This window comes from Lutra lutra, chromosome 6, assembly GCF_902655055.1.
Source record: "Lutra lutra chromosome 6, mLutLut1.2, whole genome shotgun sequence".
Taxonomy (NCBI): domain Eukaryota; kingdom Metazoa; phylum Chordata; class Mammalia; order Carnivora; family Mustelidae; genus Lutra; species Lutra lutra.
The window spans coordinates 143,987,160-144,014,350 of record NC_062283.1 but is presented as its reverse complement, the minus strand read 5'-3'; the positions used below and the strand labels follow the sequence as shown (position 1 = coordinate 144,014,350).

Genomic DNA, 27,191 nt, shown 5'->3' with positions numbered 1-27,191 from the left:
CAACTCAGGACTCTAAAAATGACCACCTTTAGTTGGGGACTGCCTACACTGCTATTATTTCAGGAAGATGGTCATCATTTCTTTAAAGTCTTAACTGCAGTATCTTAGCTGAGTCTCACACTACTGGAAAGGGAGTAGTAAATGCCGAACGAATGAACATTGATTTTTCTTTGTCCTTCACTGAATAAACAGAGGAAGGTGTAAGCTAAGGTGCCTTTTAAAAACACATGCACATACAAAATACATAGATAATTTCTGTCCTTCCCAAAGAAATAAGGAATTTTTAACTTAAGTTTCTAAAATAAAATTTAGGCACTCAAATTGACCCTCTTTTAATAATATTTGGTTAATGGTATTGCTTCTGGATGAAAATTCAGACCAGTTAGAAGTTAGTGAATTTATATGAGATCTGTGGTGTCTAGTGAACTGGTCTGAAATTACAGCAACATGAGAAAAGGGAGAGGAGAGTGTTGTTTTGATCACAGAAAAAAAAGAAACATCTCTTGAAAATCTGGTTGGGTCTCAGGTATATTACAAACAAGTGTTAAGTCAGCAAATACTGTGTATCTTCTGGGTCGGGGCACGGTGTGAGACCTGAAGATACAGGTAAGCCCAGCTTTTCTATGTACCACCAATAACATTCGTAACCACAACACGTGATACAAACCTTTATTATTCAGTGGGTTGAGCAATATAAAGGAAGTTGTTCTTAAGAAGAAAGGCTTTTGGGGCGCCTGGGTGGCTCAGTGGGTTAAAGCCTCTGCCTTCAGCTCAGGTCATGATCTCGGGGTCCTGGGATCGAGCCCCGTATCGGGCTCTCTGCTTGGCGGGGAGCCTGCTTCCTCTTCTCTCTGCCTGCTTCTCTGCCTACCTGTGATCTCTATCTGTCAAATAAATAAATAAAATCTTAAAAAAAAAAAAAAAGAAAGGCTTTTTTCCCCCAAGTAAATAGAAATTTGTTTCCAGAACGAAGACCAAACATTATAAATTTGCTATCTTATTACATTAGCTGATCAGTTTGATGGCATTTTAATGAAGATGCCAGTGAACAGAACTCAGAGAGAACTTGACAGAATGTTGTAGGGCTTTTCTGGGATAATTAATAGGCAAAAAGAGCAAAGAAAAGTTTTGGAAAAAAATAATCAGTAACCAGTGCTTTCAGTGATGGGATGTTATATGCTTCTGAAGCATGCATCGCATTCCTAGTCTTCTCTGTCAAGTTCGTGTGCTGATGAGCTGAAAGTTGTTCAGTTATTATGGTTATAGAATTTTTTACCGTAATAAGATGCCTTGAAACCCAAAAGGAGAGTCATTGTTTATTTCCTACTTTCTCGTGACTGGCTGCCACAAGTTGGCTTTCTCCTGTGTGCCCCACATTTTGCATATACATTTACAAGTCTTCGCAGTGACTTCTATTAGTTCACCTCTTTGAGGAACCCCTCCTTAAAGCTTCCTCTTTGCAGCAGTAGATAATGCATCCTCCTCTGGGACCGTGATGCCCTGGGTATGGTTCTCTCGTTGCACATTCCATTTAGATCACAGTTAACTTTTATGTGTCTGTGTCCACCCCCCGCCCCCCGCACCAGTGACTGAAATTTTTAGTCAGAAAGAAGTTATTCTATTTGCCTTTTTCTCTCTAGTACCCAGCGCAGCTCCTGGCAATGCCCTGCCTACTCAAATATCCGTCAGTCAGAGGAGTCGTGACCTAAGTCTTGTAGTTATTAAGTAACAAAGCTGCTTTTTGAACTTGGGTTCGTCTGGCATCCCAAAATTACAGTGACATTCAGAGAGTCGTGAGCGTCAAACATTCCCGAAATAATTACACTTTCCGAACTGATGCTTTTTCCTTTCTTTCTCCATTGCAGGGAAGTATGGCCACAGCCGCCTTACCAGAGAGCGGCTCTTCCCTTGCCTTGCGAGCCCTGGGCTGGGGCTCACTTTATGCCTGGTGTGGGGTTGGTGTGATCAGCTTCGCAGTCTGGAAAGCTTTAGGAGTTCACAGTGTAAGTAACTACAGTCCTGTAATTGCTGTCTGAATGTTTATTCTACTTTCTGTGACTAACTATGCCTGATTTCCAAGAAGTGTGTGTTTATGTGTGTGTGCGTGTGTGTGTAACTTATACTCCAGGCTAAACAGCTCCATACTGGGAATGATTGGCTTTTTTCAAACTACTGGTAGGAAGTTCTGTGGACCAGGCCATGTGTGACAGGTGAGAACTGACGGTGGTTTGGAATAGGCGGCAGCAAGGGAGTTGATGAGAAGAGGTTCTGGATATATTTTGAAGGTAGAGTCAACAAGGACTTGTTTCACGTCGAATGTGAGAGGTGAGAGAAAAAATGAAGTCAAGGATCTCCAAGGCTTTTGGCCTGAGCAGCTGGAAGATGGATGGGGACAGTGTGAGAGGAGCAGATGTTCGGGGTAATGTCAGAAGCTCCATCTGGGGCCTGTGAGTTTGAAATAATCTGTTAGGTAGGGAAGAGGAGAGTCAAGCGGTTAGATATAGACGTTTGGAGTTCAGAGGAGAGGTACAAGGTCAGGATGTAAATTTGAGAGTCTTCTGTATGTGGATAGTATTCAAAGCCAGGAGACCAGACGAACTCACCAAGGCATTGAACATAGAGAGAAAAGAGGTCCGAGGAAAGAGGTCTGGGCACTCCCAAGGTTTAGAGGTTGGGAAATACGGGGGAAATTAGTAAAGGAGAAAACCCAGGAAAACGGGGAGAACAGTGGCTTGGACGCCAGGTGAAGAGAGTGTATAGTGGCGTGAAATCATGTAAGATGAGACTCGGCAGTTCACCAAGTCAGCGGTGTGGCAGTCCTTGGTGGGTAAAGCCTGGGTGGAGTGGGTCCAAAAGAATGGAGAAGAGAGACTGTCTGTATAGGCACGTCTTAAATTCTGCTTTACAGGTAAAGAAAGACATGGGGTTGTAGCTGGAAGGGGGACTGAGATCAAGAGAGGCGTTTTTTGTTTTTTGTTTTAAGTTGGGAGAATTGACAGCATGTGAGTATGCTGACAGGAGCGATTCCGTAAAGGGGGAGAAATTGCAAAGGAGGGGGAGTGCTAAGTAATATTATTACTATAGGCATTACCCAAGTTTTCCCATTTGGTTTAATCATAACTGAACGTAGGCATTATTGTACTTTTTACTCAAAGTATACTAATGGACAGACAGATAAATGTTGCTTTTCTTTTAGTCTGACCTTTATTTTTAAAGTAACTTTGCTAGCTAGTAATTGTTTATAACAATAAAGTTGTGTTTACACGGAAAAGTTAGAAAACCCATGACTGAAGATTTGGGATGATTTTTGTGTTAACCTCAGTTTTGCTTTTGACCAGTGTAAAGTCTCTCCTTCCATTGCAGGCATTGTACCAGACATTTTAGACATAGCGGGTTATTTAATCTTTACAGTAACTATGAAGCACATGGTAATATCCCCCATTTTATAAATGAGGAAATTGGGACTCAGAGAGGTTAAGACACTTGTCCAAGATCACACAGCTTATAACTGACGGAGTCAAGATTTGGATCCAAGTCTGATAGTCTTTAGAACCTAGTTTTTTTTTCCGATGTTACCTCCCCTAGCTAAGATAGGAAAATAAAGGAGTAGTTGGAAGGGGCCAGAGTGAGGGGGAAGGAGTAAATTTGGTTTTGTGATGTGATCCACACATTCTTTTTTTTTTTTTTTAAAGATTTTATTTATTTATTTGTCAGAGAGAGAGCGAGAGTGAGCACAGGCAGATAGAGAGGCAGGCAGAGGCAGAGGGAGAAGCAGGCTCCCCGCTGAGCAAGGAGCCCGATGTGGGACGCGATCCCAGGACTCTGGGATCATGACCTGAGCCGAAGGCAGCCGCTCAACCAACTGAGCCACCCAGGCGTCCCTGATCCACACATTCTTGATGACTTCACTGGTCTTCCTGGGTATCTTCAATGTGGGCCTCATCTCCTGGCTTTCTAATTAATCCCAGTTAGGACTGGGCCATTCTTTCCTCATAAAAGAGAAGGCCTCCTTTTAGCCTTCATCTGCAGTAGAAAAATGCTTAGGGTATAATGGTAAAGCAGGATTCATTTGTATATATAATATGAGAGCAGTTACTTGAAAACAAGTGGAAAAAACTGGGGGGACATATGTGCAGTTGAAACGTGTGGATGAGTTATGGGTGTGGGAGTGAATTTTTTATTTCACTTTTCTGTATGTTCCTTAAATATGTATTACTTTAACAGTAATACTGCCATTTAAAAAACACTGCTAGATTTTATTTTTATTAATTTATGCTAGAAATGAAGCACAGCTGCTTAGAAGTTCACAGAACTTCTTTGACTATGTGTGAAATATACTTGAGGGCATGAGATACTTAATAGTAAGGTTTTTAAGCTTGTAGTTTCTATAAAAATGATGGTCTTGATGAAGTGACTTGATGGAATTGTCAGGGGATGTTTCCAGAACTTAGTAATGTGGGTCATAAACTGAATAATAAAGTTTTAAGATATTTTTAAATATAAATAACCTTTGAATGAGAAGAGTCATAATGAATCCATCCAAACTTTCATAGGCCAACAAAGTTAAGATATTTAGATTAAGTTATATGCTCAAGAACTTGGGCTTAATGGGCTATCTGGTGCTATTCTAGTTTCTAGAATGTGAACTTCTTTGTTTTATGGCACCTGTAGGAGGATTATGGCCTAAAGAAAATGGTTGGGCAAGAAAAACTATTTTCTGATTGGCACTGCTGAATACAAGGACACTTGGAATCTTTTTATATCTTCATGTCTTTAAAACGTGAGAATACGAATGTACTGTCCCCCTACCTATAGGTCATTAGGAATATCAGATTGCTATCCATATCTGAGAAGTCTCACAGAAAAATGAACCACTGATAGTTTTTCAAGGGCACACCTTTTAAAAGCAGTAGTGTTTATGAATTTGTTCATTCAAAAGACATTTGGGGGCCTACCCTGAGCCAGGCACTGTGTCAAGACAGGGCTCCCCAGTAGACCATTACTGTGGAAGGCTTCGGTTTTAAGACTCTCTAAGCAAATTCTTATTATATGACCCACTCTGCGTCTTGCGGACATCAGTACTACATTTCAGTTCTCAGAGAATTTGGAGGATAATTGTGAGATTGCCCCGACTCCTGAGAACTGTTATCTTTCCATGACTAAAGAAAACAAATCTCAGAAAATGCTGGAAGAAATGGTCCAGATCTATGCATTCAATAAATAATTGATATGATTATTCTGGGTAAATTAGGTAAATCAGAATCAGTCCCTTTGTCAAATAATTGATGGTAGCAACCTTGAATCCTAGTAAATCGTTATAAACCCAGTTCAAAAAAAAAGAAGGGTGCCATCTACTGGCTGAAGGAGAGCGGTGCACATTCCCTATTTTAATTCACAGCTACATCTGCTGGTCTAAACCAGGGCATGCTGCAATGCTTGAAGCTAAGCTCTTCAGTTTCTTAGAAATATTTTGGATTTACACTTAGTTTATTCGTAGTTATTATGGAATTTATTTTACATAGAAAATGTATAATACATCAAAATAATACATCAAATATATCAAAATATAGTACATCAAAATTTAAAAGTTTATATTTTACCCAGTAGTGTTATAATTTAATTAGAGATTCTAACAAAAGGAGAGCTAGTGGAGGCTATCTTGTCAGCGGACTGAAGCCAGTAGGTGCGTCCAGGATTTAAGGTGGGAGCCTCCCTCCCTCCATGTCTGAGCCAGTCCAGATTCAGTCTGGGGTCCTCTCACCAGTTCTGGCCATGAACAGCATCGTGGGCCAGCAAGCAAGTCCTCATTGCTCAGTATAGATTCATCCATTACTTTGAATTACAGTATTTTATCATCTGATTATGATTGAGGCAGCATTAACCTTTTAACAGTAACTTAATTGTTGAAACAATGAACATTTACTGTGGGTCTGTGGTCTCCTAATGCACCCAGTGATCCTAAAGGATCCCAGAGGATCCTGGGAGACTGCCATGTTCAGGCCAGGTTCACCCTGTGGCAGTATGATTAGATTCTTTTTATTATTTTAGGTTTAGAGTTGTTGAAATAAATGCTTGTCAGTGAGTAAATAAGGATGTCTTGAGATACCAACTAGTAATTCCCCAGTTATCAAAAGAAGCAGCAAGGGCGCCTGGGTGGCTGTCGGTGAACTGCCCGCCTTCGGCTCAGGTCATGATCCCAGGGTCCTGGGATGGAGCCCTGTGTTGGGCTCTCTGCTCAGCCAGGAGCCTGCTTCTCCCTCTCCCTCATTCCCTCCCCACTGCTTGTGCATGCGCTCTCTCTCTCTCTCTTTCACTCTGTCTCGCTCACACTCTCTCAAATAAATAAAAAAACTTAAAAACACCATGCCACTTAAAATTATTCACCTGTGACTCAAGCACAAAGACTTCACTTTTGTACCTTTTCTTATTTATATTAAGTGTTGATACTTGAAAGGATTTCTGAAAAGATTGAGCATAATTACGATTAGACTATTTTGCCTTTTTTTCCCCTCCTCTTAGAAGGAAAAATGTTGGATGTATAAATAATTCCTGATTGATACGACTGGGAAATCTAGGGCTTTTTTTGCCTGGACTCTTCTCTTCTCTTCCAACATTTGTTGGACGTGAGGCTGTCTCGGTACCAGTCGGAATCACCACTGCTAACATTTACTGTGCCTTGTGGTTAATATATTCATGATACCTGGTGTAGTTAGAATTCACAGATAATTTACAGTCGTTGCCCTCAGAGGAGCTAAAATCTCAATAGTAATAAAACCACGAATGAAAACATTTTTAGTTATTGTGAAATACATTAACTCATCCAGAAACTTAAATTTAAAAATTAACTTGTAAATAAAGGAAATTTTTCGTTTAGTTTGTCTTTTACCAGGTAATAAGAAGTATTTGTTTTTATTTACATATATTGCTTATTTTTAAAGAAAAACATGTTTAGGACCTATCTTTTTTAAAACAAAGATGGTTTTGTGTTTATTTTATAAAATTATGTACCCATTTAAAAAAAAAAAGGTAGAAAAGTACAAAAAGGGAAACGAATTCTATTTAGTTGTAATCACTTATTACAATAAAAACATCCCTTCAGACTTTGTGTATGTTTATGAATATAATTGTATGTAAGTGTTTTACCGTTCTATTCTGGAGCCTTTTCTCACTGAATAGCCACAAGAACATCTTTGCACAATAGACTGTGCAAATCTCCATCACTTTTAATGGCTACCTGGTGTTCCATTATATTATAATTTATGTAATCAGTCTCCTGCCAATAGCACTTATATTGTAATTTTTCACTATTAAACACCATAGTGAACCTCTGTAGGTGTGCATCTTTTTATACTTTTCTCAGTCAGGAAATTTATCCTAAAGACAGCTGATGTTATTGTTGAATCCAGGGGCATTTAAAAATGTTTTTAATGTCCAGAGTACAAAGTTTATACATTTAGAAGATATTGACAGTGCATACAGGTTTCCTAGCACTCTCGCCATTAGTGGCTTCTATTACTTTGAAATGTTTGCCAATCTGATAAATGGAAAATAATCTCTTTCTTCCTTTACTATATCTCTCCAAAGTCCCGCTGCTCTAAAGGCTTTTATGCAAATAATCTGTGATTGAAGTCTTACACATCTCTCCAGCCCCCGTATTGCCTCCTGATTTGATATAGCTTACTTCTTTCTCAAGAGCCCAGGCTTCCTTTTCCTTAAAATCAAAAAGTAAAACATGTCTTAATTATTTCTCCAGAAATTGACATCTGTCTTACCTATTCTAAGATTCTTTAAGAGAGGTAATAATATCTTTCTTCTAGGACAATATTGGATTTATTCTAATAAAATGTGTTTTCTCCAGCTCTTTTTGGTAGCTGCTGCTAAGTATACTTTTTTTTTTTTTTAAAGATTTATTTATTTGACAGACAGAAATCACAAGTAGGCAGAGAGGCAGGCAGAGAGAGAGGAGGAAGCGGGCTCCCTGCTGAGCAGAGAGCCCGATGTGGGGCTCGATCCCAGGACCCTGGGATCATGACCTGAGCCGAAGGCAGAGGCTTTAACCCACTGAGCCACCCAGGCGCCCCTAAGTATACTTTTTAATGTTAATGTGTATGCTCATTTCTTAATGACCTTATGACCAGATTTGAGGGCTTTTGCTAATTACAGTAAAATCTCTTTCTTTTGACTTTTTGCTGATTTCAGTATCTGATAGATCTTATATTAAATATGTTTATTCTGACACCATTTTTAAGTTATTTGTCTCAAATGAAGCAACATTGTAGGTGAACACTAGGACCACAGATATAAATAAAACTATGAAAAAGCTTAGAGGTTTTTAATATCTAAGATATTTAAGAAGGAAATAGACTGTATGCTTTGTACTTTTCTTTGGTTCCAATCAGAGGTTAAAAACAAATCCATTTTCCTGGCAAATTGTTTAATGGTGACCATTTCTGAGGGATCTGCAGGGGAAGTCAGAAGAGTGACTAAAATATGTCCCTTCTGCATCCTTGCCTAATCTAATGTGAGAGCTTCCAAACATCTCTACCAGCTTCTGTCCCCAGGAAGCAAACTTCAGTTCCTGACTCTGATTACCATAACATCAGCACACCCAGCTTCACTTCCACTTCCTGACGGATCTTACTAGAATGCCTAGAACGCAGAGTCATCATGATCTCACACAGGTAGTTCTGTCTGTCAAGCTGAGGGCCTTCAAACAGCGTAAGCATTGAGGAATATATTCCTGGAATCATTTTTAAATTAATTGGAAGTGGCACTGTGCATCACTTAAATTTAGGTCTGAGGTGACAAGAACATCTCTATAACCCTTGTTTCCCACTCACTGCAGCTCTAATGGGCTTGGCATCCGGTGGTAAGAGGCACTTGATGAGGGAATTTGGTGACAGAGAGACCGAATCACAGGCACTTGCTCAGTTTAAAATGGGAGATAATGACCAATGTCATATTTTGTTTTCTGAGGTTTGTTTTTTTTTTTTTGCCCTAAGCCAAGGGGGCAGGAAAAGAAAAGAAAAAAAAAGGCTTTTTTTATTGGCATATTGCCAAAATACCTCTTCTAAAAATCCACCAGTTTCCTTTTATAAGTAAAATAGGACCCCAAGCATTTTATAAAGTGGGAATGTGCTACAATTATTAGAAAAGATAAGCTCTGCCATAAAAGCCTTCTTGTTCCAAAGCCTGACACAAATCAGGCTTAATCACCTCAGGAATGTTCCCGGCCTTATTCCACTGGAGGAAAAATATCCTTGATTTCATTTGGGTTTTCTTTTTCTTTGTCCTTATTTCTAATATGGAGCATAGAAAATTGGACTCAGATGAGCAGATCTCTCTAAATAAGGCACTGTGGAATGAAGACCCAGTAGCCTACGCTTCCCCCTACGCTTTGTTTTAAAAGGTGCCTATTATTGGTTGGTCACTTAGAAATACCTAGAAATCTATAAAACATTTTATATGTATACGTTGATATATTTATATTTATTATTTCTCATTTCCCAGTATATCTGATAATGAAGTGGTCTCTCAAATTGAATTCTCCTGACCAAATAATTTTAAGAAGAAATCTTTTTAATGTGCTGTGTATCTTTCCACAGTGTAGACTGTGCTGAACATAATTTCTCTAATTTTTTTTTTTTTAAGATTTTATTTATTTGACAGACAGAGATCACAAGTAGGCAGAGAGGCAGGCAGAGAGAGAGAGGAGGAAGCAGGCTCCCTGCCGAGCAGAAAGCCTGATGCGGGGCTCGATCCCAGGACCTGGAGATCATGACCTGAGCCGAAGGCAGAGGCTTAACCCACTGAGCCACCCAGGCGCCCCTTCTCTAATTTTTTATGAACCAAATATATATATCGGATATATATCAGTTATTGTTTGTTACTTGTGCTAATGGATACTGGCCTTTTATAGTTCTTCATTCTTTTTGTAATTTTTCTCAATCCTAGTTTGGCTCTTATTTTTTCCTTCCCACTATTCCATTTCCTTCTGAGATGCTGCTGCCTTATTTTATACATTTTATGCTAGGTTCCTTGCTTTGCCTTTAAATTTGCTCCTCTGAGGGTCCGTCTGCTCTAGCTTCATCCACACACAGAAGGCTGCCAGGTCTGCGTCTCTAGTCGACTTCTGAGCTCCTTGCTTACGGACCCACTTGCTGGACACTTGCTTGGATGTCCTGCAGGTGTCACGTGTGTTCCCACATGAATGTTATTTACTGCCCTCCCCCTGTCCCCACGCAGCATCCTACTCCCGGATCTCTCATGGTGAGTGGCAGTGTCATCCGTAGAGCCGCCCAGAGGGAAAAGCTGGATTCTGTTCATGACCACACTCTTTCTCACCCCTGTATCTAATCACTCAGCATGTCTTGCTTCTCCCACACGCCCACTGCCATTGACCCTGCCCCAAGATTGTCACGACGGACCTCTGTTCTCCCTGCCTCCCACCCGGTTTCTCCATAGTCCTTTCTCCACACTGCGAGACGGCTCTACCTTCATCTTCCCCAGAGTTCATCCTGCATCTGTACCACTCACTCTGCCTTTCTTCATGTCACCGTGGGCGAGGTGTCCATGCTGCGGGCATAGATCCATCACGTCCATCTGTCAGAGGACCTTGCTCCCAGGATTACCCCAGCCTTTGCTGATTGTCAGCTCCCCACCGCTGCTGTGTGTACAGACATGTTCCAGCTCCTTCTGCCTCTGCACATTCTCTCTTGCTGTTCCCGATCTTTCTCCAGCTACTCCTTTGGTCCGTCAGCCCCCAACTGAATATTCAAACACAGTCTGCGCCGTCGGCCGTCGGGTTTGCCCTGCACATGCCTGCTGCACATCAGTGGTGTGGCCCAGAGGCACGCAACAACCTGGGTCTCACTCAGGACTCTCGGTCTCCTCACCGCCTCTCGTCGCTCCCGTTCAGGCTGTGTCCCTCCTGTGCCCCCAGTTTCCCAAGCCCGGAACCCAGCAGAGACTCATCATCTCGGCTTCTCTCATTTCCCTTCATTCCCTTCATGTCATCCACGGGCAAGTCCCGCTTGTTGGCTGTGCTGCCAGACACGGCCTGGCCCCTTTCATCTCTTGCCATTGCATTTACCTTTTGCCTCGCAGAGTTTTCCGGCCTCTTCTTTCCTTCCCCCCGACCTCTCCCTCCACACAGCAGCTGGAAAGATTTGTAAAGTGTCAGATGACGACACTCTGAACAACGCTTCAGAGGCTCCCCATGAAGGAGTCTCGTGGGATGTAGCCCCACCTGCCGGCCGGCCTCCTCTTGGACCACCCAGTCACCCCTCCCACCCGCCGACACCCCCCTTCCCCCCACCACACACCAGCCTTCCTCCTGAGGGCCTTTCCTGCAGCTGGTCCAACATACTCCTTGCCCAGGTGCTGGCCTGGCGGCTCTGTGTTGGCTTGTGGAGTTTCAACCCTGTTTGCATTCGTCTCCCCCAAGAAGCTTCCCCAGACCATCAGTCCCTCTCTGACAGCATCCTGTTTGCTTCTTTTCACAGCACTGTTGCAAAATGAAATTATATTGACCATTTGCTTGTCTCATCTGTCCTCACAGAAAGAATGTAACTTTTAAGAGGATAGAGACCTCGATTGTCTTGTTCACTGTTCAACCTCAGCACCTGATAGAGTACCTAGCACGGAGGGTGTGTCCAGTAGACATGTGTTGGATGAAATCTGATCATTGTTTCTGCCATTTCAATGGCCCACTCTTCCCTGGAGAATAAAATCCAAGTTCCTTGAAATGGTTTGGTTGCTCTCTGGTCTCGCTCTTACTCATTTTTGACCCACTGGTTCTTAATGGGGGCATTTTGACTTCCCCTCCCCACAGAAGAAAGATACTTGGCAACATCCACAGACATTTCTGGTTATCATGATGGTGGGCGTGCTCTGCCATTCCATGGATAGAGGCCAGGGGTGCAGCTCGGTGGCCTGCACTGCACGGGACTGGCCACAGAAAAGGGATCTGATGCAAATGTCCACAACACAGTGCTCAAGACTCTGGCTGGTTCTCTCTTTGTTGCACTCAGAGTTCTAGCCTTGCCGAAAGGCCATGTCCTTCTAGCCTCTGAGCCTTGACCTTGCTAATGTCGCCACTGAACATTCCTTCCTCTTCCTCTGTTTCTGCTGCTGGCTCTGTTCTTTGCCTAGATGGGGTCTTGAGGCAAACAAGGAGTTCATCTGTTCCGGCAGTTTTTTAAGAATTTTTTAAAGATTTTATTTATTTATTTGTTAGAGAGAGAGCATGAGCACAGGCAGACAGAGTGGTAGGCAGAGGCAGAGGGAGAAGCAGGCTCCCCGCTGAGCAAGGAGCCCGATGTGGGACTCGATCCCAGGACGCTGGGATCATGACCCGAGCTGAAGGCAGCCGCTTAACCAACTGAGCCACCCAGGCGTCCCTGTTCCGGCAGTTTTGAGACTGTAAAAGATAACTTAAGTTTCCACCTTTAGGTGGAATTTAAGTTTTAGGTAAATTTAAGTTTTTACCTAAATTGAAGGTAACTTCCATGTACAAACATATTCTTTATGTCATTTTTTTTTAGATGAATAGAACTGCTATTGAGGACTACAGTATTATTTCTATTAATCCAACCACAGAGAATAATTGCAGTGAATTAATAAAAACGCACCTATTTAGAACCTAAATCCATAAAATTAAGCTTTGTCAGTTTTTAGCTACAATTTGGGATATTTAAACATCTATCAGTGAATTTTAGTTTCTTTGTTTTTCGTGATTTGTGCTCCGTTAAAATATTTCACTTTTGAAAGATAAATGCATGTGGCTCTTCTAAGTGCATCAAAAATTATGTGTCGATAATGCCCTTAAAGAACAGAATTGAGGGGCGCCTGGGTGGCTCAGTGGGTTAAAGCCTCTGCCTTCGGCTCAGGTCATGATCCCAGGGTCCTGGGATTGAGCCCCGCATCGGGCTCTCTGCTCACCAGGGAGCCTGCTTCCCTTCCTCTCTCTCTGCCTGCCTCTCTGCCTATTTGTGATCTCTGTCTGTCAAATAAATTAAAAAAAAAAAAAAAAAAAGAACAGAATTGAGATTTGGATACTTTATTAGATGACCTTGCCAATTCCTGTTATGATATTTGAATACCATCAATGCAAGTTGATTGCAGTGTTTTGACTTGACAGTCTGCCCTTGTTTTATTAGGAAACAAAGCTTTGTGGCCCTACTTTTGTCCCTCCCCAGCATTCCCATATCACTGGTATTTGTATTTGGTGCTGGTATTTGTAAAGACCCCCACACAGGGATTACAAAGTTATATAGGTTTTAGCATATGAGCAATAGAATCACAGCCCACTGATTTGTTTTAAAACTACAATTTGCATTTTATGATTTTTAAATCACAAAGAAGATTTTTAAAATAGTTATGTTTATATAATGCTCTACTTGCTGATGAGTTTATAGCTTATAATATTAATTAATAGTGCTTTCATTGCAGCTTCTCTCTCTCTCTTTTTCATATCAAGGGTTTTGTGCAGTGGTTATTTTATAAAGCTTTCCAAAGAACGAAACATTTTTTTACAGGATGAAAATATTCTCTCTGCCATTGAGCATTTGTTTTATTGTGTGTCTAGTGCTGCAGAATTTCTTTTTTGTATGTTCTGACTTGGTAGGTATTGGCTTTGGCTTTGAAAACGGTTAAGAAATCTTTTAGCTTATCCATATCTTTATCTGAATTGTATACATCAGCCTTGCTAAGAAACCCCAAACAGGTACCTACACATTTTACCTACCCCTTAATTTAAAACTTTGACACCAGGTGGATTCTCCAGTTGTGCCTTTCTATTTCTCTCATCTTTCAGTGCTCTGGCCTTACTTCACTGGGTTCTATACTCCTTTTCCACCATGAATATTTACTGAATTCACTTACCGAGCTCTGTTCTAAAGGATCGTGATATGCTCTAAATAAAAGGTGATCTCTTTGGAGTGACAAGTTCCTAAGTAATTACATTTAATAGTGTGTGATTAATCCCACAATGGAGAGAGGTACAAAAGACACTGGTGGCGTAGGATTCTTAAAAGTCACTTATGCTTGGGAGATCGTAGAGACTGAGAGAATGGAATATTTGAACCGCACTCCTAGCTAGTAAAAGGGCAGGGGACCTGGGGGAGAGTCTAGGCAGAAGGAAGAGAATGACTTACTTGGAACCATTGCTGGCCCAGAGACTTGCTGGTCATCTTCATTTCTTGCTTTCTCCCTCCTAAGTGATGTCATCAAGCATAATCCTGCCATCAGCTATAATATTATGCTGTATTTTGAACAGATAATTTGAGTTAGGTTTTCCATTCAAAAGGAATAAAGAGCCACCGAAGACAGGTCATTAGGGAGCTATCTGGCTGTATTTGGCTTTGCACGTCTTTGAGTAGACCTAAATCTGCTCCGGGGGTCATGTACGTCTCTTTGTCTGTCTTAGTTCTTCCCTTCTTACCTCAAGACTTACTGTAAATAAAAAGCTGCTTTGTTTGAGGTATTTTTATTTTGGAGAGTGTTATTTTCTCAAAATTGATTTAGTTGTGGCTAAGGGGAAAAACTGAAGAGGCAGCTGTCAAAGATTTTATTTCTGAAGAGGTTCAAACTCTAGAAAGAAAATTACTTTCGAAAGAAGTCATTTAGCTATGAGTCTTTATGTGCTTGAATTTCATCCTCAAGAACACTTATCTTGGAAAATGACTTGACTGGTCAAAGGAATCATTATAGGAAGAAGGTGGGAACAGGCATCAGGTTAAAACATTTCAATTACGACTGGGATAAAAGAAACTATCAAAAGTTGGTCCTTTAAAAGGATCCCTCGAAGATGTTAGCCACCATTAAATAAAGATGATCATTTGAGAAATTCCAGTTTTCAATTTGAGAAATGGTTACCATAAATCTGACCACTATTGTGGAGAGAACTTACGTATGTGGTTCTCTCACCATTGTGTGTGTCATGAGGCTTGTGACCGCATACTTTCCACATGGGGTGTCTGGTCCCTGCTAGTGTTTTAAGTCACACTGAAATAGGATGGCAGGAACCCCATTAATAGCCACACTTTTCCTCCGCTCACCACCTCCTCTGCTTATTATTCCTGTCTTTCTAGAGCTCATTTCTGTGGCAGAAAGAGTAAGAATAGCTTTCCCAGTCCTAAATATGAAATATTTAATAGAAGGCTATCTCCCCACCTTCCGACTCGAGAAGTCTTTTTTAATCAGGACTCTGAATCACAGCCTTGCCTTTGGCATGAGAAGGAAGTAACAGCGTCTCGCGTGAGTTTTCGCCGCCAGACCAGCGTGCAGTCGACCACTTCCCCTTGTTGTCGCTGCTGTGACTTCCCAGCAGTTGTGGGTCATGGTCGTGACTGTATGAAGGCAGTGGAACCTTTCCAGAAAGAAAGGTCTCAAATTGGGTACAACCTAAGTCAGGAGCCCCACCTCTCCTACAGACGCAGAGAAATGATGAAGGCGGCCATTTGGAGACAGAGCGCACACACCTTATTCGTCCCGGCAGGGATACACTTCAGAAAATATAACCCTATTTTTATCTGTACATATTGGAATTATTTTTACTTGGCATCTATAGCAAAAATAGAAAATCAGTAATCCTGGGGATCTTGGTTGGCCCATTATTCACGTTAAAAATTGCAGAGACTTCGTGTTTATAAAACTTTCACTTCAGAATTCATCTGCTAGAGAAGTCCTTTTCCCACCCCAGTCCAAAGCAGAAATTTCCCCGGAGGCCCTGGCAATTCCCCGGGGCCCGGCCGCCTTGCGCAGCCGCGGTAGTGGGCCGCTGGGCCCGCCGACGCCACGGCCCTGCGCAGCCGCAGTAGTGGACTGCGGGGGCGCCCAACCGCCACGGGCTTGCGCAGCTGCAGTTGCAGGCGGAGGGCACGTTTAACGGTCACCCGCGGCTTTCCATCCCGCCTGGGAGCTTGTCTGGCGCTTCCCTCCTTTCTCCCTCCACTTCTCGAGTGAGTGGCCATGAGTCGGGCCATGGGAGTCCTGCGGGCCAGCCGGAGAGTGGGCGCCGGGAGAGTGAATTGGCTGTGTCCCCGCCCGGCGGCGGGCCTCCCTCTCACGGGCGCTTGGGCCGTGCCCCCCGTGTGCAAGATGGCAACCGTCAGGTGTGAGCTTATCAAGAACTTCGCTTCCGAGGAGGCCGTGCCTCACAACAAGGTCTCCATCATCGGAACCGGATCGGTTGGCATGGCCTGTGCTATCAGCATCCTGTTAAGGGGCTTGACCGATGAACTTGCCCTTGTGGATGTTCATGAAGACAAACTGAAAGGGGAGACGATGGATCTTCAGCATGGCAGCCCCTTCGTGAAAATGCCAGCTATTGTGTCCAGCAGAGATTACCGCGTCACTGCAAACTCCAGCCTCGTGGTCATCACCGCAGGGGCACGCCAGGAAAAAGGGGAAACACGGCTTAATTTAGTCCATCGAAATGTGGACATCTTTAAATTAATGATTTCCAGTATTACCCAGTATAGCCCTCGCTGCAAAATGATCGTTGTTTCCAACCCAGTGGATATACTAACTTACGTGACCTGGAAGTTGAGCGAATTTCCCCCAAACCGTGTTATTGGAAATGGTTGTAATCTGGACACGGCCCGTTTCCGTTTCTTGATTGGGCAGAAGCTCGGTATCCACTCTGACAACTGTCATGGGTGGGTCCTGGGAGAGCATGGAGACTCGAGTGTGCCTGTGTGGAGTGGAGTGAACGTCGCTGGTGTCCCTCTGAAGAATCTGAACTCAGACATAGGAACTGATCAAGATCCTGAGCAGTGGAAGAATGTCCACAAAGATGTGGTCGCTAGTGCCTATGAGATTATTAGAATGAAAGGTTATACTTCTTGGGCCATTGGCCTATCTGTAGCTGATTTAACAGAAAGTATTTTGAAGAATCTTAGAAGAGTGCATCCAGTTTCCACATTAGTTAAGGGTCTCTATGGAATAAATGAAGAAGTATTCCTCAGTGTTCCGTGTATCTTGGGAGAGAATGGTATTACAGACCTTATAAAGATAAAGCTGACCACAGAAGAAGAGGCATGTCTGAAGAAGAGTGCAGAAACGCTTTGGGAAATTCAGAAAGAGCTCAAGCTTTAAAGTTGTTGGAAACTACCTTTCTGAAGTTACTGAAGGGATAGTAGTTACAGGGTTTTGTAGGTCATTTTTTTTTTTTTTAAATAAGCTTGAATTTCTACAAGTTGGAAACAGGAAAGGAAGTAGAGTGAGTTGCCCCCCAAGCTTTTTTATTTAGCATCTAGATGTCAGGATGCTTTTTTCCCCCATAGTTCCTAAGTGACGGCATCGAAGGAGGTGTTTTTGTACCACAGATGTACCAGCACGTGCTATGTGTGTGTCTGTGTGTGTATTTGCTCTTTGGTCCAAAAAGGATTAGGATATAGGCATTTGTGTTACAGAAATGATAATTTTCATTAAGTACATGTTCTTTCATTATGGATGGCTTCTACTTACTATGTTTCTTTACCATTTTTAAGACGTTGTAACTTCCTCTACAATGTAAAAATAAACGTACCTACAGAAGTACTTTCTGTAATGAAGCCATGAGCTGTCTTCATTCCACTATGACAGTCTGTCACCTGGGCCTTAAAAAAAGGCATTATAAATGGGAACTGCAAGTAGGTCCTGTTTATTTGGGGACAAAGGGGCACATGCACACACGTACTCTTGTATGGATGCCAGTGAAGCAGGATCATTAGGTTAAAATGTGAAAAGAGGAGTGATCTGGTTGGCAGTTGTTACAAAGTGTTTAATGCAGTAAAATACAAAGCTTTTAGAAAGAGGCCTGACAGAGATGGCAAGTGTTACTGTCACTTAGTCAGCAGGGAAAGGAAATATACTTAGATTTTGGAGTTGTTAAAAACCAAGCCTGACTAACGTTATTTTAGAACTGCCTCTGAGAACCTGACCTGTTAGCAGGTTAAATCAGGAAGTGTGTTACAAACTGTCCTTGTTCGGTCCGGTCTTACCAGAAGATTGGGCCCTGACCCCAAGATGCTCCTGCGTCATCCCTGCTGCTAGTTCACTTCACATTAGCAGAAAGCTTTTGTGTTTCAATTTTGCCCTGTTAGTGTCCTAGAAATTGGTTATTTTAATGAGTACTTCAAGGATCATATTTCTCAGGAAGTTACACATTCACTTTTTATTCCTTAATCAATGGACTTTACTATAGATGCTAAACTTTATGCATCTGATAACAGTGAGGGTTTAGGAGAAAGTGAAGGTGCTTGTCAGGCCTTTACCTAAATGATGTAATAACTTAGAAAATAAGAAAAAAAATTTTTTTAATATCTTTATTTTAAAGAGAGCGAGCACACAGGAGGAGGAGAGGGAGAGAGGATCTCAAGCCGACTCTGCTGAGCACAGGGCCTGACGCAGGGTTACATCTCAACACCTTGAGATCACAACCTGAGCTAAAGCCAAGGGTCAGATCCTTAACCAACTGTGCCACCCAGGCACCCTGAGAAAGATTTTTAAATTCGTGTCAGCTTTCCTAATGCAATTGAATATTAAATAAATAATACGGTGTCTTTAAACATATTTCAAGATCCATGTGGCTATCAGCAGGGGTCATCAAAATTGAAAGGTACCAGCATCTACTCTCTAAAGCCAGTCCTGGAATGCCTGGGTACCCGGCTCATTCTCTTAAGTGTCTGCCTTCAGCTCAGGTCATGATCCTAAGGTCCTGGGATCGAGTCCTGCATCGGGCTTCTTGCTCCCTCTGCGTACTCTTTCCCCCTGCTTGTTCTGTCTTTCTCTCCCTGACATAAATTTAAAGAATAAAGCCAGTCCTCCTTAGTTGAATTTTCTCAAGTAGACCTAGGACAGCAGTCTGCCCTCCAAATGACCCTTTACCCTAGTGATCAGAGCTCCCATACTATTTTATTGGAAATATCTAGAAATGTTCTGATTACCCAGGAAGTAGTATCATATAGTGGGACAAACTGATGTACGGGGCTTTTGGAAAATGGAAAGAACGGTGGTTTGGCTGTTCCAGCTGATTCTAAGAGTCGTTTAAGCTTAACTGCACAGAGTTCCTCTTCCCCTTTGCTCAGCACTTGAGTTTTCATTCAGCCGTGTTTCAGCCAAGTTTAACGTAATTTTGAAGGGGATCAGAGGATGCTCTAGGTTTGTTTTGTAATTCTCTTCACTATGTCAGTCAGGATAGGCTGGGTTATACTACAGTGAAAAACAGTCTCCAAATGTGTGGTTTAAAACAACAAAGGTTTATTTCTCTTGTAAAATCCAGTGTGGGTTTGCGTGTGTCTCTCTAGGGGAGCTGTCCTACCCAAGGTGGCTTCATACCTCAGATTGTTTTGATCTTGAGGCACCTCTGTAGTAACACAGGTCTCCTTGTTTCCGTGGCAAGGTAAGAGTGGCCTAGACGTGATGCCCATTTCTTCTGCCAGAACTAGTCACAGGGTTACCTAACTTCAAGAGGGTGGGGAAGTTGAACCCCCTGTGTCTAGAAGTCCACAACTTCTGGTTATCAGGGAACATTGCTAACAACCTGCCATACCATTCTAGAGTGGTGGCCATTGTAGGAGTATATATGCTTTTGAAATCCTTCTTAGTGAAAGCTGGTATGTGATTAGAGGTTCTAGAGGTACCAAGTTTTCCAGGTCACGGGCCAGGGTGGCTGTGGTAAAAGAGCCCAGGGCGTCAGTCAGTTGTACTTAGAAAACATGTCACCATGGCTGGTTTAACCTCTCTGACCTCTGGTTTCTCATATGCAAAGTGCTGGCTCTCATTTCTGCTGCATAGAATTGTAAAGACTAAGTAATAGCCCTGTGCTTGGTACAGTGCCTGGCATCCAGGTCATGTCAAATGGCAGACATTTTTATTCCTGTTCAAGTAACAGGGTCTTATTCTATTTTATGGAGAAGCTGAATTTCCAGGTTCTTCAGAATTACTCTTGGTACCATGATTATTGACGTAGCCGAAGGCTTTCTCATCACTTGTTCCTAAAAAGCTTTTGTCCTGCTACGTCCAGCACTGACGTCCTGCAAGAGGCAATTGAAGTAAAGGAGCTGGTGAATGGCAAAGACATTTTACAGCTTGAGCTTTTTATTCCAATAACTGCTTATTTTTTTAAGAATAGATGCTATAAGGATTCTCTCAAATTAATTGGGTACATAGCAGCTTTTAAGGAGTTTTTCAGCACACCAGATATTAGACCAAAAGTCTTCTTTTTTTTTTCCTGCCAAGACACGCATGATGAATGTGCAGCAGTGTCCCAGGTCTCCCTGCTGGCATCCTGGCTTTATGGCCCTTTACAAAGCTCTTGCAGTGTGAACGAGAGTAACATTGTTAGAGGCACAATCTTGAATCTGTTCTGATGTCTGAAAAGTTGCTCATACTCAGTCTTCAGAATGTCCATATTATGATGAAGTACTTACAGTGGGTTTCCCAGTTGTCATGACATTGTATTTGATAACTGCCTTTAGGAAGTTGTACTTTCCAATAATATGACAACCCATCACTGCTGGACACAAACACTGGAACTTAAGGATGAGGTTCTTGAGCAGTGGACTTGATGCCCAGGGGGTGCCATTCCTGTCTTAGTCTTTGTGGAGAGCAGCCGCTGGAGCTGCACAGTACACAGTGGCCCTGCTTAGAAGGGTAGCCCTGTGACCCCTAGCCAAGGTCAAATTCTTCCCGGTCCGAGGAAAGAGGGAAGAGGAGGGAAGAGATCCCAGAGTTTGCAAAATGCTGCAGAGTAAAACTGAGTTGCTGGATGGAGACCTAGTTCCTAGCATGCCCCATCCTCACCGGACTGTTGGGATGTAGGGTAGGGAATGGGTTTATGCCAGTAGCTGTCAATGTTATTGTGGAATCTAGTACATTGGTGTTATAATCAAATGTGCTTAAATTAACTCAACCCCTAAATCTTTTCAAGCACATTTTTAAGCAGAAGGTTCTGTTAGCCTGTGATAGCGTATTACTGATAGACCCACACCTCTAAACTGCTTATCAAAAATTGACAGAGGTAAAAAAAAAAAAAAAAACAACCCAGCAACAACAACAAAAACCGTGAAGGTTTTTGTTTCCTATCCGTATAACAAAAATAGTACGAACTTAAAAACCTGCTGTGAAACCCTTGCTTAAAGCAACATAAGGCCCTGTTTATAACTTAAATGTGGACTCCAGGTTTCCATTTCCACAGCTGTAAAATTAAAGAAGAGGCCTGAATGGTCCACTTGCCTCCCTTCCTTTACATCTCTTTGAAGCCTGTCTATTCCTAATTGGCTCTTTCTTCAGATGATTCCTTGCGATAGCTCAGTAACTCATTTATGACTCTGGGAGCAAGTAAATGATACAATACTTGGGAAATTAAAGGCAAGGGGAAAAAAAAATCCGTCCAAGAGGAGGAAATGGGAACACAGGCCCCCCTGCTGAAGTAGAACGCCCACCCTTTACTCCTCCCCAGACCTCAGCTGCTTCCCCCGCCCTCCTCCCTTCTCAGCAACTGCCCATGTCCCACATCCCTGAGAAGGTAAAATGGTAAATGATTCATGTCCTCGCTCTCTGACACCCCATTTGAAAACTCATTAGGTTTAGTTTTGACAGATGTTCAACCAGTAAAGGCTAAGGGAAAGAACTAGGCAGCACATTGTAGACCCTGACGAGAGATGTCTTTGAACTGAGAAAGTGTATGCAAAAGATTCCTCAGTGGGGCCATGTTGGTATTTTGGACAAAGCAATTTTTTTTTTGAAGATTTTGTTAATTTATTTTAGAGAGAGCCCGAGAGAGAGGGAGAGGGATAAGCAGGCTCTCCACTGAGCAGGGAGCCCCACGTAGGGCTCAATCCCAGAACCCTGGGATCATGATCAGAGCCAAAGGCACATGCTTAATGGACTGAGCCACCCAGGTGTCCCCAAAGCAGTACATTAGCTATTTAGAATCTTCCCCCACCCCCAATGCACATAGCAGTTCACTGTGCTTATGGCAACCAAAATGGCATGACACGATTTGAGAACTGCTGTTGGGAACTACAGTTCCAGTCCCTCCCCAGTACTACCTCTGGTTGACAACCTCTCATGGAGGACTTGCCACAGTACAAGCTGGAGAGTTGCATGGAAGACTGGGCTAGGGAGAGGCATACCTGCCGTGGACGTGTGTGTCTTGGGTACTGGTGTCTGGGACCCAAACATTGAGGTGGTTGGCACGGACCTCCTACAGACTACATAGAATAGGTAACCTCCTGGATCTCCCAATGTCAGAAGACTTAGACCAAAATGACACTGAACTATAATGTTTAACAGATCTATCATATCTATGCATGTGAACTGTGTTCTTCCAGCCCAGCACTGATGATGCTGTCATGACAACAGCTAGTAGATCACCAAACACCACGTGCTGGGTGCTGTGCTCGCGTCCTCACCACCGTGTAAGCAGGTGATGATCTCCATTCTACACACGTGGGATCTACCACTTAGAGACAGGAAGCAGTTTTCCCAGGTAGTGGAGTTAGGATTTGAACAGAGAAGTCTGTCCAGCACCAGAGTCTGTGCTGCACTCACAGTGCTGCAGGGACTGGAGCGCATGCCTAGCACTTGACGAGGCCTGAACACGACACACTGGCTGAATTTAGAAACAAGGGAAGGAACCAGCTTCAAAACCAAGTGAAGTAAGAAGACATCAGCCAACTCTCAGAACAATCCACCCAGAGGTGACTTGGTGCTGGTGCTGTCAAGGAGTGCAAGGTGCTTCACAGCTCTCAGGGGGTCTTTATCCTTGAGAAATGCAGTTCGGATGTGACTGATGAGAATACCGTAAGGCCGTGCCATGCTGTAGGGCTGAAGCGATGAATTCACAGCAGGCCCAGATAGATTAAATAACGAACCAAACCGTGTATAGCTTGGACTATCTAGTGGAAAGATGATCGAGCTCCTGTAGTGAGTGCTGCCCTCCCTTAGAGCAGCGCCCTCCGTCCGTGGAGCACCCTGCCGAGTCTCTTCTCTCCATTTCTTCCTTTTGGCTCCAAAATTCTTGGTGTAGTTAAGATAAACAGAACTCCCCCCACCCCGCCAAAAAAAAAACCCAGAACTCCCATTCTTAGCTGTATCTTTATATATGAAAGCCAACAATACATAGCATTCTTCTGGTAGGAAATAAATATTACGGAGAGTTGACAATTTAAATTATGTTGCCTTCCAGATTTAGAATGGCATTTTATGTTATTTAAAGGAAGAAGAAAAGAGGTTTCTCATTTCCTTTTAAGGTAGCAAGAACAGTCCTTACCTTTTATTGTACCCACAAGCAATGCAGTATCATTGGGGCAGCAACAGGGTCTCTCATTGCTTTGGCTCTTTTCCCCTTCTTTTAATTTTGATAACTGATTTTTTTTCCTTCTTTCAGATGAAAGACTTTCGAAGTAAAATGCAGTCAATATTTCCAGCAATTCCCAAGAACTCAGAATCGCCTCTTGAGTGGGAGGAAGCATTGAAATCCAAATGAGATGAGCATGGTGGGGAAAGTCTAAAACAAACGTCATGGAGAGGGTGGCTTTGGAGATGTCACAGAAGCAAAGGGACTCCCCTGATTTATCATCAGGGACATGTGCATTGCTGACCGAACCCACGGGACGGATGGCGTTCAGTGCTATACAGGAGGCCTATAGTCTGTGCGCTTTACTTTAAAATTGGGGTGTGGGTGTGTGTGGGTGTGTGTGAAGGTTTTCCCAAAATTAGGAAGATTCTTGCAAAATAATTATATGGATAACCTCTCAGTGGAGAAGATCCCAAGGGAAATCCTTCTGTTTACAAGGGCTAAAACCAAGTTTTGTACCTGGGGGAAAAATAAACGTGTAGTTAACAGATGATGGAAAATCTTTATAGACAGACTCCTAATACCACTAGTACTTCACTGTGTCTAATTAAATGAGTTTCCACAGCCTTTCTTGTTGGATGTAATTGTCAGGGCGTGGAAGGCTTGCTACTCTTAGGCCCACTCCGCAGTGACAGGTTCACAGGGAAACCCTGTCTGTCAGGCAGCGGGTGTGGCTCTGTCGTCTGGAACACAGCCCTGGGTTTGCTCCTGCTTGCCAGTTAGCTGATGAGCTCACCCCAAGGCCCTGGAAATTCTCAGACATAGAGAAGAAGCCAGGAACAGATTATGATAACCCAAAGAGACAGTCATGCTAAAATAATAATTGTGGATATAAATTGTGCTTTTTTGAGGAGTTGGTTCTGTGTTCCTAAACATTGACTAATAGTTTGTAGTTTTAATTGAATTGTTAATGTAAAAATAGGCCAGTTATCACCTAGCTTAACAAATATTTTTAACCAGAAAGTTACTGAGGAAGTCTCAGTATTAAGTACTGCCTCCTGATGGATTCTTACACACAGGCCCACCCTTTCCTGTCCTCCATGACCTCTCAGAGAAAACAGAGGATAATGTCTACGTGCAATTATTTTTACTGGAGATGAACATTTTTTAAAGAAAGTACTTTAATATGTCAGTATATCCCAAAAAATATGGTTGGATATCAGTAGTGCAATTTCTTTATAATTAGGCTTTAATTAGCAATCAGGTTTAATAAAGTAAATTTGAAATTTTTCTGTTATAATGAAATCTTTTAGTGCTAAGGAAAATTTTTAAATGAAATGTCAAGTGCATAATGTAACATTTTTCTCTGGACCACGTTACCCTGTTAAAGTTGCTGTATTGTTAATAAATTAAACAGGTGTAAGCAGCATCTGGGATCATATGTAACCCGTTAAAAATCCAGGACTAAAAGGAAAGAAGTATGGAATTTATCAGGGCGTATGGAGTAGCAAAAACTCTTCGCCCAACTTTCATTTTTAACTAAATCTCTGCTAAGAAAAGATTCCTAGCCTCTGAATTCCAAGGAAGGAAAGGCCAGAACCAAACTGAACAGTTTGTGTTCCTATTACTGGCCTGAGTCTAGGAGCAGGGTGGGTGTGCTCTGTTCCCCCATGGCCTGGCACATGGGAGGCCTGAGGAATGAATGCTTGGACACATACTTCTGAGATATGACTCATGTTTACAAACCCTTTCCATACGTCTTTTGTCCTTGAGGGATGGCAGGATGGCCCCATAAGAATGATCGTGAATCACCTGCTGAGGGAACGTTGACATGGGGACAGACTCCCTAGGCTACACCAGTCATAGGCTCCAGTCGCATTTGAAAAGCAGAAATGGAGTAACGAAACTCAGAGTTTAAAGGAAAACAAGCAGTGTGATCGAAGTGGTATTTTTCTATAGTCAGAACTCAGATATCAGAAGATTTAGTCATTTGTCTATTCCTTTTATACCAGAGGCATATTGTTAAATTGGTTAATGGAAAGGAAAAATGTTGAACAGATAATGTTATTCTTTATGTGAAGTACCATCTGTGTATTGAGTTCTGAATATTCCGGGATATGGAAGAGAGGAAATGTTATGGAATTTCAAGTTTGCCTTCTTTGCTGTCTTTATCTTGGGTAGAGTATGACAAACATAATCACATTTATCTCCTGGAGCATAAAGAGTTTTAATCACCCTATTAACCAGGATGACATTTTTCACAGACTTAAAAAGGAATAGAACAGACATTATCTCCCCATAAGCAATCCATTTCATGGAGGCTGAGCACTAGAAATTTTTTAAAGGATGGATAACACAAGCCATTTCCATTTCATGCGTAAGCCCACATTAAGGCGGCTTTCCCTAAGAATGTTGCTTACCCTGGTTGAGTGTTAAGCTTTACGTTTAGAATCTCAGCACCAAAAGAGCTATTAGAGAAAGCAATATAGAGAAAATGTGATGGGCAGGGAGGGGCGACTTCCCAGGCCTCGGGATTCATTCATGGGGGGAAAACAAAACACAACAACCAACATGTATTCCAAGAGGTTATTGCTATTCTGTAAAAACGTATCCATGGGCTGCTGTTACCTTCAGAGTCAAGAAAATACAATTTCTAAATAACCCCAGAATGAAAAACAAGGCACGGAAAGGGCCTCATGCAATGCCAAGCTGCCTTTCGCTACAAGAAACGGGGATTCTGATGATCAGAGTTGGGAGTGAACCACTGTGCGGCCCAGCAGTGAGGAGGCGTGACCACAGGTGACCCTCGTTCCGTCGCACTGACTCAGGTGACATCGGAAAAACCTCGCTCGGTGCTCAGTCAAAAGGTGGCATCTGATCACCTCATCTGTCATACATTGCTTTGTTTCATGGACAGTATGGGACTCAACTTGCAAATTAATCATGCAACCTAAGGGGAAAATGTAAGAAATTAAGAAGAAAAAAAAAAGCCCATGGGGACAAAAGTAATTAAAATCCACTGAATTTAGCTATTTCACTGGGGGCAAAATTTAATCTCTCCTAGGTTTGGTTCATGAAGAATGTTGTATATTGTCACCAATTTTCATGTATCTTCTTTAAAAATAGAGCAAACAGTTAAGTATAAAGTAAAATCAGCCAGGTAAACTATAAAATTATTTCTCCAAATAGTTAAATTTCTCACGAAAGGCAGTAAAATACAGATTTTTATAGTATATTACCATATTCAAGTGAGATGCTTTTCCTTTCTGCCAAGAGTCATTGAATAATATGTCAAGGATCGGGGTCTCTATATCGGTGTTATCAGGATTAATTATCAAAGGCGGCGCTTATATAAGGGGAAAGTGAGCATCACTTGCAGGCATTGACATTCATCTGTAATAATGAGTGAGGCTGTTAGCAAATTTTGTCTGAAGGCAGGCAACTCAGTTTGGAAGAAAATTAGACCAAGAAGCACATAGAGCTCAACTTTCCTGCCCAAGCAGTGGAGTGACTCAGGACCTAATTTGCATTTCTTGAATAAGCTTGCCTCATTATCATTTGGTGAGGCACCATCCCTTAGTAAAAAGAAAGAAAACAAAACAATAGTGAACACAGGCAAGATATCATGTAAATGTTCTCAATGATGAAGGGTGAAGGCCATTTTTTTCCTTAAGATTTTATTTATTTTGTTAGTAGGAGCAAGCTTGAGTAGGGGTGGGGATAAAAGGGTCAGAGAGGGAAGGAGGTTCTCTACTGAGCAGGGAGCTTGATGTGGGCCTAAATCCCAGGACCCTGAGGTCATGACCTGAGCACAAGACAAAGGCTTAACCCACGGAGCCTCCCAGGAGCCTGTAAAGGCCTGGTGAAGCTGACCGATGACCGTCCCCTTCTCACCCATGCT

General features: G+C 42.4%; 2 protein-coding genes across 3 annotated transcripts in view; both read left to right on the top strand.

The window, feature by feature from the left end:
- TMEM242 (transmembrane protein 242) overlaps nucleotides 1-25,835 on the top strand; it is a 31,570-nt gene extending 5,735 nt beyond the window's left edge. Inside the window, exons 3-4 of one of the 2 annotated variants that reach the window (XM_047733363.1) lie at nucleotides 1,866-2,003; nucleotides 23,381-25,835. In XM_047733363.1, the coding sequence (XP_047589319.1) occupies nucleotides 1,866-2,003; nucleotides 23,381-23,479 (237 nt within the window). In that variant the 3' untranslated portion in view covers nucleotides 23,480-25,835. Of the gene's footprint in view, nucleotides 1-1,865; nucleotides 2,004-11,504; nucleotides 12,163-23,380 lie in introns of those variants that run through there. The other variant, XM_047733364.1, reaches the window with a different exon arrangement.
- LOC125102305 (L-lactate dehydrogenase A-like 6A) lies at nucleotides 13,040-17,164 on the top strand. The gene has a single exon (XM_047733361.1). It carries the CDS (start codon nucleotides 15,973-15,975, stop codon nucleotides 17,098-17,100), a length of 1,128 nt encoding a protein of 375 aa, XP_047589317.1. The 5' UTR covers nucleotides 13,040-15,972; the 3' UTR covers nucleotides 17,101-17,164.
- Nucleotides 25,836-27,191: the final 1,356 nt, after the last annotated feature.

Bases quoted from the DNA above. Each gene is read 5' to 3' on its own strand.
- LOC125102305 (XM_047733361.1), top strand. From the start codon at position 15,973: ATGAGTCGGGCCATGGGAGTCCTGCGGGCCAGCCGGAGAGTGGGCGCC.